Source organism: Tiliqua scincoides, chromosome 12 (genome assembly GCF_035046505.1).
Source record: "Tiliqua scincoides isolate rTilSci1 chromosome 12, rTilSci1.hap2, whole genome shotgun sequence".
Taxonomy (NCBI): domain Eukaryota; kingdom Metazoa; phylum Chordata; class Lepidosauria; order Squamata; family Scincidae; genus Tiliqua; species Tiliqua scincoides.
In genome coordinates, this window is record NC_089832.1 from 7,199,990 (window position 1) to 7,213,819 (window position 13,830).

The window sequence follows — 13,830 nt, forward strand, 5'->3', positions numbered from 1 at the left end:
ATGTAGAATGTACAAATAATAAATGCAACCCACTACGGGTTTGTGGTCACAAAACTGGAAGTGGGTCGCAATAGTTATTTTGCCTGTCTCTGCATGTTGTGCAGCCCTGCGGAGGCTGGTACAGGGCTCCTTGCACCCCTAGGAGGTACTAGGAGGAGAACTTACTGCGGGACTCAAACTCCCTGGGGGTCTGAAAACCGCTGGTTTACAGGACCTAAAATTCAAACTGGCAGGTAAGGTTCCTGATGGTTATGTTAATGATGATGCATCGTTGAAAGGATATTCTCTGAACTGATGAATCTGTGCTTTGATGTGGTCTTCACAAATCTGTCTTAATTGCTTGTACAAATTTGCAGAAATCTTGTAGGAGCAGAGATTTTCAACAGCCTAAAAACAGAGAAACAGTCAAAGATACTGATGCAGAAATACTGTATACACTGAAGTTTTGCCATATTAATAAATGAAAAAATAAATCTATTTTAATTGCGATTGGTCATAATCTTGTCTGTTCTGAGATCCAGGGAATCCCTTTCTGCTCACACATGCAAGGAGCACAGAGGAGGGTAGAAATGTGTTCAGTGTGCCAATTCTCCTCCTCCAGCTCCCTATGCGAGAGTTTCATGCCTTCTGGAGCATCACTCAACTCGCAGGAGCAGCTTTTCAAAGGGATGGACAAAGTGGGAAAGCCCCATTGCTGCTTGTGGTCCTCTGTGTCTCTCCTATACCCAGCAAGGAAAAGGAGTATGTTCTTTGGGACCAAGGAGCGCTTCTTCAAGAGAGGTTAGTGTTTGATTGGGCCACGGCAATAAAATACACGATAAGGTTCTCCTCCCAGTATTTACACCATTCACCTTTTCTGTTGCTGGAGATGTAATTTATGAGGAGGCGACATCTTTCTAAAGAACTCAGAAAGACTTAACTAGGACAGCAGATTGTATTTCTAGCAAAGCTGCCACCCCTCTGGAAATAACATGAAGCATATTGGACAGAAACCCGGAATGGTGACGAAAAGATGGAAAGAAGCCAGACACTCCTGTTGCCAACAATTTTTTCACAGGAGTTGCTCCATCCAATTGCCTTCAGGTAGTTGGAATTTCGGGGACTTGCCTTGCCAAGAGGTCTGATCTGAAGCAAAGAAGGCTGCCTCTTTCTTGCCTTGCCAACCGGCTTGGCAGTGGAGGTGGGAAGGTGTGGCGGACGGCACTGTGGAGCTTAAAATGACCAGAAAGCAACAGCTGTGAGCTTCCCCTGAAGAGTGCAAGAGAAATAGCTAACATGGGTTGGAAGCTGGACAGGCCCCTGAGAGTGCCAGACTAATGTGGTACTAAACTGACTTCAGTGACAAAGGTAGACAGTCAGCCTGCCCCCAGGCTCTTGCATGAACAATGTACAAACCGGCACTTTTTACAATTGGTGTCAAACCACTTGCAGGCTTGGTGTCAAATCCCTTCCCCAATTGGTGTCAAATCACTTACAGGCTTGGAATGGGAATGGAGCATCTTATGACACCTTAAAATTTTACTTGCTCATTCCAGCAAAAACTTTTGTGGACTATATCAACATTTCTCAAACTGTGGGTCAGGACTGATTTCTGGTGAGTCTCACAGAGCTTCCCATGGCAACCCAGGTGATGGAAAGATCAGATACCTACGCCCTTCAAGCCTTGAGGCTATTCATTAGGGCTGCCTCATTACAAGAAATGGATCAGGTTTTTTGCAAATAAATAAAATATTACTGTAAATAAATAAAAATATTTCTTTCCAGATCACCTTCTTAAGAAGTCTTGTAAAGTTAGGTGGGTCCTGAAAGAGTATCATTTTAAAAAAATGGGTTCCAGTACTAAAACGTTTAAGAACCACTGGACTACAGCACATTGGCTTGGGATGCAGCTTGTTAAAAACTCTCCATCCATCCAAGCTCTTCTTGTTTCAATGGGACTGCTGTATTTTTCTGTTGATCCAGACAGATAAAATCCTGGGAATGAGAATAAGACAGTTCCCTTCCTAGTTCCTCAGGCATAGTGCCGTATAGCTGACTGAAGGGTTTAACACTCCTAAGGTAACATCAAGAATAAGAAAGTGGAAAGGAAGACAACAATGGAATCTCAGACCAGCAAATACTTCAGATAGGGAATAATGCCACTTTTGCATCTGTTGCAAAATGCATTCATAACAAGATTAGCGCAAAATGATTTGGGAGCCTAATTTTGCCAAGCAGAGATTTGCTTGAGACTATAGCAAATGAACATTTATATAGACAGCTCCGGGCTTAACTCTCACATAGCAAGAACCAACTAGATGGTGTGGAGATAATATTGGCTGGCGTTAGCTTGTTCCATGTTATGTATTGTTTAAACATGACCAAATGCAGCTACCTGTATTCATTCAAGGAATTGCTATCCCACCTGTCCTTCACCAAATGAATGCCCAAGGTGGCCAATAACATTTATAAAATACATACAACATTTTAAACAATACAATAACAGAACTCCCTGGTCAGTGCTGGTCTCCATGTAGGTTGATGTTAGGAACTTGCTCTGGCCTGGGCACCTCTTCTTTTCTCCTTCCCCAGGGCACACCTGATAAGCTTCAATTTAGAACTTTTACCATCTTTTGAGACTTTTATGTCTCAAGTGTTCAAAATGCTACAGAAGAGTCATGTGTCGTCCCCATGCGCAACTATGTTTGCACACCTCTCATTTCTCCTTCCCGCTGTTGAATATTAGTTTCTCAGTCCAGTGTCTTCTCCTGACACAGGCCAGTCCCTCTGTAAGTGCATCCATGTCAGATGATGGCAGCATATAGAAATATTACTTTGAATAAGTTAAGGCTTGAATAACCCTACAGGACTGTTGTGGAAGGGAAGGTTCAAATGTATTCACTAGACATAAAAACCCAACTTGCCTGGATTGGTGTGAACATGTTCCCTTCAAAACCCTGAGCTGATTAGGACCTGGGCACAGTGAGGCCATCTCCTCCCCTGTGCTCCACCTCATACCCTAACCCAATTAACATTGGAAGCCCTGCTTCATGCTCCCCAGCATGAAGGGGACTGGTGGACAGGCAGGTACAAGAAGCAGGGCTTTTTCAGCTGTGACACAGATACTAAAGAATGCCAACCAGGAAAGCCTTCTGGCCCCATCACTATACCCATTCCACCAGCTGACCCCTACAGAAGGCTGATGGCCAACATTGCTGCTGCCTGTTTTACTGGGTTGTATTATTGCGGGTTGCTTGTTTGAAATTTCTCTTTAGCTGCTTTGGGTTCTTAAATGGAGGAAAAGCAGGGCAGACTCAAAATGCCTGCTGCTGGCACTAGGCAAGGATTTCTCCTGGCAGGGGAACTTGTGTGCCAAGAAACTTACTGATGATCAAAACAAGACACTGAGAAATCCTTTCGAGGTGTGTGGGAGAAAAGGACCTCCTTGTTGTGGTTTGGATAATGGTGCTTGAAAAGGCACATTTAGTACTGGATCCATTTACCAAACAGCTGTACTTAGCAGAACCGGTTTATTTAGTATTCACAACAGCAGCCATTTAACAGGTCTATTTTTATGCCAAGGGTGTATTTTTAGACTCCAACAAATACTGTCAATAGAATAATACTTCTGCTTTGCTTTCAGAATCCCTGCAACTGGCACAGAGATCATTTTGAACACATAGTAGATAGGGGACTCCAAAGGGCTCGACCTTAAGAGACTGACCAATTTCCACAGAACGTACACGCAGAAGTGCATTACCCACAGAGTGCTGATTAGATAAATGCCATTTACCCTGAACCACCTGGCCTTTGGGGAAAGTGGGATGCCAACAGAATGCTCCAAGAATTAAGCCACAGTATTTGCTCTGTGTGAGCAAGCATAAAGCACGACTCCTCACTCAAGGAACCAAACACCTCCTTTAGAATGGGGCTTTATGCTGAAGAGAATCTGCCATGAGACTGTGTGGGGTGCGTGTGTTTGGACAGGAAAGAGGGGAGGAAATGTTTTAAATTCTACTTCTAACCACTTTTTTTTAAAAAAGGAGTTCAGAAAGAAAACACTGAACGTTTTCTTTTTCAGCTGAAAAGTTTGAACCAAACATTAAACACAACATTTTACCTATTTACATCTGCAAGCTTACTAGCACAGCTGCTCTGACCAGGGACCCACCAGCTCATAATCTGTGGCTGCAGAATCTAATCTTCATTAAGTATTTCTCCCATTTACTGCATTTCTTCCAGCCCAGAACTCATGATGGTGACCAAGGAGGTCGCCCATCCAGACCAAGGCCTGCGTAGCTTCAATGAAATGACTAAGTGATGTGCTCAGGGACCTGTGCAGGAGCCATGAATTCCAGAACTCAGATGTTGTCAAGCTATGCCAACTGCGTAATAAAATAATGATTGCCTGCCGATGAAACGTATGCTCACTTTCTTTTGCAAAAAGGCAAGAAATCCTATGCTAAGCCAGTTCAGTAAAATGCACAGAAAATATTCTTTCTGCCTCATTTCCAAGGACATGGGAAGTGGCGACAAAGCTGTGACTCGCTGTTTTTGTTGTAAACCGCGCTGGGTTTACAAAAAAAAAATCAACATTTTAAAAACAAATACATTTTCAGTTTTTGTCTGTTTAGCCTATCCTAGAAGTTAATGCAATACAATTAACTAAGCCACCTTAAGTGCTTTGCTGAAAAAGAAAGGCAGAATATAATATTGTAAAAATATAAATTAAAAAGTTTTAACAGTGATAACTTAAGAAGTAGTTCCAAAAAGCCTGTTTAAAAACAGAAAGAGTTCCCAAATAACACTTTCAAGAAATCTACTCTGTCAGTAGGTTATCAACATTTGAAGCAAAGGTGCTTGAGAATACCTTAAACTTAGAAGGCTCTAACAGCACAATCCTATGTATGTCTACTGAGAAGTAAGCCCCACTGTGTTCAACAGGACTTCCTTGCAGGTAAGCATGCATAAATTGTAGCCTAACAGCCAATGCTATCCTTGGCGGCATTCAGGGCTCCAGCAGTGCCAAAATGGCGACCACTGGATCCTATAAGCGCCAGGCTAGAGCTGGGAGTCTCCTCAGGGTAAGGGAGCGTTTGCTCCCTTACCCCAGGTAACGCAACCACTGCAACAGTGGGTCTCTTCAGATCTGCGTCCACTTTTGAATGGGTGAAGACACGAGGAGGCTCATGCTGGACTGCCTGGGCCAGAAGGATACAACAGTAGAGCCTGCTGCCTCCTCTGCCTCCCTCCCAGGTCTATTTTAAAGAAAGGAATATTTTGATTCTGCAGAAAACCACAATGAAACAGGGCTACCAAGTCTCAATCAAACAAATATAAACATGAATTCGGTGCAGTTTTTTTTTGCTAACAAAATGGCCATATTATATAACTGTGCTGAAAGAGTGACTTAAAATTTAATACAGAGCCACCTCTAGCCAAAAAATACGATCAACAGGCTTAAACACATGGAAAGAAGGGTCAATAGAGCAAACCACCAAGATGATCCTATTAAGACGTCCATTAAACAGAGCCACAAAGATACAAATGCTGCCTCTTTTACGTCACTGGCGGCATTTTAAGATGGGGCTGCCTGGCACTTCTTAGCGAGAGAGATGAAAATAATTAAAATACGATTATTGAGTATCCAATGGGGATAATTTAAAGTGAAATATGGCAGACATTGAAAAAACATCACTGATTAAAAATTTTCTTTTAAAAGGATGGATAAGAGATTTTTTTTAAAAAGGACTGTTGAGATTATGAACTGATGCCTGAGAGTAGGAGTTGCAAATCTCTTAAATCAGTGGTTCCCAAACTTTTTAGCACTGGGACCCATTATTTTAAACACTCTATCGCAGGGCTTCCCAAACTGGAGCATCATGATACCCCAGCCAGGGAAGACCCTAAGGCAGGAACGTGATCCCTAGGATCGTGCTGCTGCCAGCGCCAGGAAGGTTTTAAAACAAACAAACAAACAAAAAACTTACCAGTAGCCAGCGCTGAAGTCCTAGGTGTCCAGGGGATGCAGGGAGCCCTCTGCAATGCTCCCTGCACCTCCAAACATCTAAAAAAATTTTTAAAAAACCCAAAGAAATGGGCATGGTTGGTTTTTGTTGTGAAACCAGAAATGCCTTTTTAAAAAGATGTTTGGAGGTTTGGAAAGCCTTGCAGAGGACCTCCCGAACCTCCTAGGACTCCTGTGCTGGCTCTTGGAAAGTAAAAAACAAACAAAACAAAAAAAACCCTCACATCCTTATACTTATCTCAGGTCTCAGTCTGAGAACTAAAGCTCAGCTGGGACCAACCTACGTTTACGAGGCTTAGAAAAAAAAGATCTAGGAAGACATATATTTATAAGTAACAACAACCACTAGAAAAGACATGCTCAAATATTTCTCTCCCAATATTTACACATGACTGCAGGAGCTGAGCCCTTTGTTTGCTCTGCATCAGAGGGAGACAACAAGGCTCGCTCAATCTTCCTAGCATGGACCAACCACCATTTGGCTTCTTCCCTTCCAGAACTGTCTCCTGTTAGCGGCAATGGAAGCTGGATTTCCCAATTTTCCTCTTCTCTTGCTCCTCTCCTCTCCCCACTTCTGCATCATGTCCATTTAACTATAACCCATTATTTTTAAACCATGGACCATCTTGTGTGCTTTGGAGGAAAGCAGGCATATAAATCTAGTGGGCAAACATCCATGAGAGGTGAAATTGAGGAACAAGAGGACAAACAGTGCAGTAGGTAGGACCAGCAGAGAAAGTGAGAGGCATGTGCCTCTCACTGGGAGAGAGAGATTAAGCAATTCCTTTCCTTTGACCTGAACTTCCTGACCTGTTATTCTAGGGCAACTCCTCTGTAGGAGTGTACCAGGATGATTTAGCTTCACATCAGGTCCATGCCAGCATATTGAGATCTTGAAGGAGATGGCAGTGGGTCACACCAGTGACAAGGAGAGTCTCTGCTTCCTCATAAAGTACCTCTGGGTGTCCAGAAACTTTATATCGGCCCAGTGTTGTACCTTGTATGGGGGGGTGCTTCAGGATGCAATTGTTCCCCTCTGGGCTGTGGGAGTCTCTAGAAGGTAACAAAAACTGATTCTCACAGTAAAGAGACCCACAAATTCCATGGCAAGATTTCCATACATGCTACATGACAAGTGTGTCAAAAATCCTGGTTCCTGGTCAACAGCTCATTCACCATCTGAAAAATCAATTCCTGGATGGATGACTTGTTGCTGCTAGATTAAGGCCAATTAATGCACCTTAGCAATTCCAAGACTGAAATGGAGCCCCCAACCAAAATCATCATTTGATCAAGGCCCAGAAAACAGACAAAAGTCAAACAAGACTGTGCAATGGATGGGCTCCAATGTTTTACCACTTACCTGATAGAGCTCTTCCAAGTTGTACTTAATTGAAGTACTGTTCTGAATAGCTTCTACAGCTTCTTTCAGTTTTTGCCAGGTTTCATCTGTGTAATTTTCAGGCAGTTTAGGTTTATCTGGAAAATATTAATATATATACATATATATATTAGAAACCTTTGATGGTAACAAATACAAAATTTTGGATCAAAACAGAGAACCATCTAGTGATCACAAGCTATTCTACTGTGGTCAAAATCATAATCTAGGAAAGATTTGTGCTTACTTGCACAGAGGCAGAAGTAAAGTCTGCAATGAAGGAGGCTGCAACCCTATGCACACTTACCTGAAAGTAAGCCCTACCAAACTCAGTGGAACTTACTTCAAAGTAGACACATACTGGATTGCACCATTTGGCATACCAATTTCTGCCTTGTGAGCAGAAGGGATTAACAGCCCAATCCTAAACTTCTATAGTGTTCAGGGATATAGCGGCATCAAAATGGCAACTGCTGCATCCAATGGGGCCAGGGAAGCACCGCCAGGTCTCCTCAGGGTAAGGGAATGTATATTCCCTTACCCCATGCAAGACCCAGATGGCCTCCAATGAGTCTCTTCAGACTTGTGCCCGCTATTGAGTGGGCACAGATCTGAGGAGACCCATGTCGGGTTTCCCAGCCTGGGAAGGGAGTTAGGATATGGTGGCAGAGCCTGCTGCCATTTCCACCCCCCTCCCAGGCCCGCTCCTCCCCTCCTCCTGCCCAGTTCTGGCCCCTCCCTGCCCTGAAACGCCGTGCTGCAGGCCAGCGACGAAACTTACCACTGGGAGCCATCGCCATGTGTCCTCCAGCGCTGTATCCCTGCGCCAACTATCGTTGGGCCCAGTGCTGGAGGTGCACCTGTACCTCCAGCACAAAAGTGCCTTATGACACTTTTTGTGATGGTCGGGCCAGTGGTGCCTGTACTGGACCCAATAGGATCGGGCCCTAAATTCTTAAGTGCTGCAATTTTTTTTGCACAGTAGTGATTTGCAGATAAAAACTTCAGACCAAATAAACACTAGCTCTGCAAAGGCACAAATCTCATCCAGCTATGGTCCACCCAACAGTGATGGACCAGTTCAATCTGGGAAGTCAAAACTACCTTAGAGTTAACTGGATGACAGACCCTAGGGGATGTTTTCATTGACCTTAACAGTTTCTCCAGTTGACCTGTGAAACAGCAAGCTCTCTCTTCTTTCAAGCTGACTTTTCTTTCAGATCCAGACCAAAGAAGCAGCTTGGTCTTTATGCCTGTTCTTCTGCATCTGAACAAGACTATTTTAAGTCTTTCTGGGTATTGCTCAAGATGCTAAAAAACTAACAAATATCTACAAAACTCTAAATGCGGACAATAAAAAATGGTTTCTTCCCTGTGAACTCCTACAGACTCTTGGGTCAATTTAAAATTGCCTTCTTAAGTGCACAACAAGTTAGATCAACACAAACTTACAGAGGGAATGTTCAATGATTGCTTGCTGCATCATGCTCAAAGCCTGAACATCACACCTGGTCCAAAGCCTGCTCAAAGCCTGAACTGAGACAGTATAAGAACTTTTGGCGGGCAAACTGTTGAGTGGTCAAATACGACTTACGTTGATTTTAGTAGTAAACTATGTTTTATCATTTTCTACTGATAGATTTACATAATAGGAGATTATAGCAGGGATGATCTCTGTGGGTAAAGCAGGGTTAAAAGTTTAGACAATACACACTGGGTATACCAACAGATTTGTGCCAATGATACAAACAAATGCAGTTCTCGAGACACTGCACAATCCCTGCATGACATGAATGTAATATATTTCTTGTACAGTATTGCATCAGGCAACATTCTGCAGCCAACGCATCAGGGTAAATACAACTGGGCTTTTTTTTTCAATAACTATTTCCTCTCTCAGACACTTCTGTAGTTTTCTGCAGTGGCAAGAGCAGTGTATAGAAGAAGGAAAGGCAGAGAACCGAGAACCAAGTTAGAGGTGCAAATCCATGATACAACTTGCACAGCGACATTACCCTGGCAGTGTGGCATTTGTGTACAGAAGCCGAAAAGTGCACAAGATGCAAACAGTGGGGTCAGTAAAATTAGTCAGGAAGTACACGTGGAAGATGCATGCTGACCAGAGGCAAATAAGTAAATGACAATGCTTGGAAAAGGCAAAAATAGTTAAGGAAAGGACAGATAGCATGTTTTTTTAGGGCAGGTGTGCAGAAGCGTGCCTACAGTTCTGTACTGTTGTCTCTTTTGTCGAATTAAATCCTTTTCAGAAATAGGAAATAGTACACTTCATGGAGCTGTTTCCTATAAGAGACTTTCTTTTAAAATAGTTTCAAACCTGATTGCATCTAATTAACTATGTGCATAGATGACAGTACTATCCATGAGACACCTGGGAGCCAGTGGTATTTCATCAAAGTGTGTAACAAAGTTTCCCAGTGACAGGGAAAAATTATATAGCTCTACCTCAGTGGTTCTCACACTTTTTCAGCCTGCCGCTCCCCTGATCCCTGTAGCCGTTGGCCACTGCTCCCCATTACATCACCCCACTTCAATTACTCCCAAAATTGGGATGAATGTGTTACAATTATACAAACAGCCATAGAAAAAATGAATTTGAAGGCACCAAGGAGCAAAACGGGAGAAGTCAAATCTGCAGTGGAGCTGCCAGCATCCTAGGTTTATTAGCAACACACCTGGAAGATTTTGGAAAGGGACTTTTTCGTTTCTTGTAAGGGGGAGGGCAGAAGTGAAGAAACCTGCTGGGGGAGGGGAAGACTTTGTTTTGAGTGCTTCTGCTTATTGCAAACTGATAAGAAACAGAGACCCAGACTGCAATCCTAAACACTCCTGCCTGGGAGAAAGACTAATTGAACACAATGGGACTTACTTCTTAGTAGATATACATAGGATTGTGCTGCCAGAGACTATTTGTCTTATAGTAGTAGTAATGAGTATTTTTATTTTTTAATCATGTTTGGAGACAAAGCTTGACTGATGAATTGTGGCTTTTTTTCTTTTTGGGGGGTGGAAGGAAGAAGAGAAAGAGGTGATGATCCTTGGTTAAGCTAACAGAGTGAGACCACAACCCACCACCAAAGTGGATAGTGGGGGGCATGCTCACATACACCCTGACTGAAACACAAACAGATGCCACCCCACTTCCCCCAAACTAGACAGAGGAATGCAGACTGTGGCTGAGAGTAGGTTGGCTGGCAACGAAGCTCAGAGGCGCTATGTGCGTTTCCACCCAAGCCTAGCTCCAGAGGAAAGCCTGATACTGGAGGGGCTTGGCTGGTAAGCACATGCAGCGCCCCTCCCCCCCGCCAGCCTCCTCTAGGCTTCCCTCGAGCTCCACAGAGGACCCAGACAGTAAGCAGGATCCCGCACTGAGTGTGCCTGCTGGTCAGATTCTCTCTGGCCTCGGGCTTCCCTTGGTCTGGAGAAGGCTTGGCTGGCGAGCACAAGCCTTCTCTGTACTGGGAGGGAAGCCTGAGGCACACTCAGCGCAGGACCTTGCTTACTGGCCAGGTGCTCGCTGCAGGACGAGGGAAGACGGAGCCCAGAGAAGCCTGGCCAGGAGGCACTGTGTGTGCAGAGCCAGGGAGGCTCCACCCCCCACCATGTTTCACACTCCCCCCAACTCATACTGCCCCACCCACCTTGTTCACAGCCACATGCTTTTCCCCCCATGAAAGCAGCAAGTAGGGAGGCCACCACATGCAGCTGAGTTGAGCTGCTACAGCCACTTCTCTCCCCAAGATGCCTTGAGATGCCTCTGGAGACTTTCCCCGCCTCCCCAGTGAGTCCCGACACACAGATTGAAAACCTCAGCTCTACCTTATAGAACTAAGCAACGTATTTCTCTAGAGGCAGGTACGAACATACCTTTCTCCCCTCTAGCCATACAAGAATTCACTAGAGCAGTGTTTCTCAAACTGTGGGTCAGGACCCACTAGGTGGGTTGCAAGCCCATTTCAGGTGGGTCCCCATTCATTTCAATATTTTATTTTTAATATATTAGACTTGATACTACCATGGAATGTGACTGTATTTGGGGAAATGTTACATCTCTATACTTTTACCAGGCTACTATACATATGCTTTTACCTATGATAGTAAATGGGACACTCCTGGATAAGTGTGTGTAGGATTGCAGCCTAGGATTGTTAAACATTTTCCTGTTTGATGTCGTCACTTCCGGTCATGATACCACATCTGGTGGGTCCTTACAGATTCTCATTCTAAAAAGTGGGTCCTGGGGCTAAAAGTTTGAGATTCACTGTACTAGAGAACAGCGAAGTGCACACTTTGTGTTTGCTGGGACCAGGGCTTAGGAGAGGGGGGTAAAGGGGGTAATTTGTACCCAGGTCCAGGGTCAAAAAGGGGGCCCAGGAGCCAAAGGAGGGGGCCCAGAAATTTCCTGGGATCTTACATTTTTCTATCTACTCAGACTTGTTGCCCACATGGGATGCTGGTGACACTGCCACGAGCATGTGGCTGCAGTTATGGCAAGCCATATATACTGGGCAGAAGAATGCATACATGACACTCCTTAACACAGTGTCAGATCTGAGAGGAAATTGACCAGCTACAGTACATAGGCGCTCAGCGACACAGCTGTGGGGCTACGGGTGCTGCAGAAGTAAGCTTTGGTGCAATCAGGACACTTTCCTAGTGTGAGCCTAAATGTGATGATGCTAATTTTCTGTATTATTTTCTATATTTAAAATTTTTTAGAGAGACTTAGGAGTGTGTTTGGTTTTCTATATTACTGTATCTAGCTGCTGATGTCACACGGGTGGGTAGACCTGCGTTCCAGAGACTTTTCCAGCTGTCTCTACCCTCCCCCACCCTGTTTCACCCCTCCCTGCCCCCATTCTGCTCATCCGTCATACCCTCCCCTGCTCTGTTTTACCTCTCCCCCGTTGGAAAGGGGCCCAAAAGAAACTTTGTACCCCCTGATAAGATTCCTCTCAGAGGCCTTGGCTGGAAGCCCTGCAGAGTCTCCAATATAAGCTATTTCCCCAGTCTAACGTAGTGACACCACCTACCACTGTACCTTGCAGTACAACTATGACGGTTCAGTCAAAATCTACTCCACTGACTCTCTGTATTTTCATTGCCTTCCCCTGTCTGGAAATAAGAGTTTTAGGCACTATTTCTAGGAATAACTCCAACCGCCTTAGGGCACGATCCTAACCATGTCTACTCAGAAGTAAGTCCTATTTTGTTCAATGGGGTTTACTCTCAGGAAAGTGTGGTTAGGATTGCAGCCTTACTTGGACAAATACCAGAGAGAGTATTTTCCATTCTGCCTTCTTTTGCTATATAAAAGCCTGTTTAACTCTGCAGGGAGGAACAGGAGCTTTCTCCTTCCTCCCCCACAGCCAAGACAAATGCTCCCTGGCAAAGGACTCTCACTGATTCATATTATATTTCCAGGGAATGAGTATATTCTCATTGCCTCATCATTTCATTCTAATTTAGGGAGAAACAGAAGAAGAGCTGCTGCTTTGATCTAGAGAAACCTTGGGGTGGGTTGGCAGTGATCAATGACACCCTGTTCCTGTTCTAGGCCAGTCCTGAACTACTATTCCAGTGCAAAGACCTTACATGCTGCAGCAGCTGTGCGCAAGAATCCATACAGTCACACTTGTGAAGCAGTGATGTCAAGTTTCTCAAAAGTTTAAGCAGCATTGGCATACGTTCAAACCAGTAAGGTAAGTTTTGAACTTTCAATTTCTTTTACGTCTGTACACTTAAAAATTGTCAGTTTCCCTCTCGTTTGTCCTGCTTTTGAAAGCATACAATTCCTCTGCATTGAGTAATAGAACTGGGGACACAGAGACACAGATGAGACTATGCGATGCCAACGGTTCCCAAACTTTTTCATCTGGCTGTTCCCTTGACTTACTGGGCCATTTGCTGCAGCTTCTGATCTGGCTGCTCCCTTGACCTACTGTGCCATTGGCTGCAGCTTCTGATTGGGGCTACAATTCTATATTTTGTACAGAGAGGGGTTTTTTTTGTGTGAGTATTCAGTGTTCTCCTGGCTGGTTTTCAGTTCTATGGGGTGGGGGCTATGGCTCACAGTTTGGGAACCACTGGGCTATACTAATAGGAGCTAGCACAGTTCTTAATGGTTCCCATGACCTCAGTTGGTCAAGTACTGTAGGTGGCTTTCAATCTCAGATGCAGCTGAGAGGGACAAAACTTGTCCAACTCAGGCAACAAGCTCACCAATGACAGGGAGCAGGTTTAGCTCCACTGCTGAAATGTCCCTGTAGCAGCTCCAATGTAGCACCCCTTTTCTTACTTCCACATGAACCAATGGCACTTATTCACTACCTGCCAAAATATAAAATGCTGCTGGTGTAGCTCAGTGGTACATCACCTATTTACAGGCCGAAGGTCCCAGGTTCAATCCCTGGCATCTCCAGGA

The 13,830-nt window shown here is 44.3% G+C and overlaps 1 protein-coding gene across 1 annotated transcript in view; it reads right to left on the reverse strand.

The window, feature by feature from the left end:
* Positions 1–13,830, reverse strand: part of CUL4B (cullin 4B) — a 40,645-nt gene that overhangs the window by 24,537 nt on the left and 2,278 nt on the right. The window contains exons 3-4 of the mRNA XM_066640276.1: positions 7,371–7,486; positions 284–387 (exon numbers count right to left, since the gene is read on the reverse strand). Of these exons, the coding sequence (XP_066496373.1) occupies positions 284–387; positions 7,371–7,486 (220 nt within the window). The remainder of the gene's footprint in view (positions 1–283; positions 388–7,370; positions 7,487–13,830) is intronic.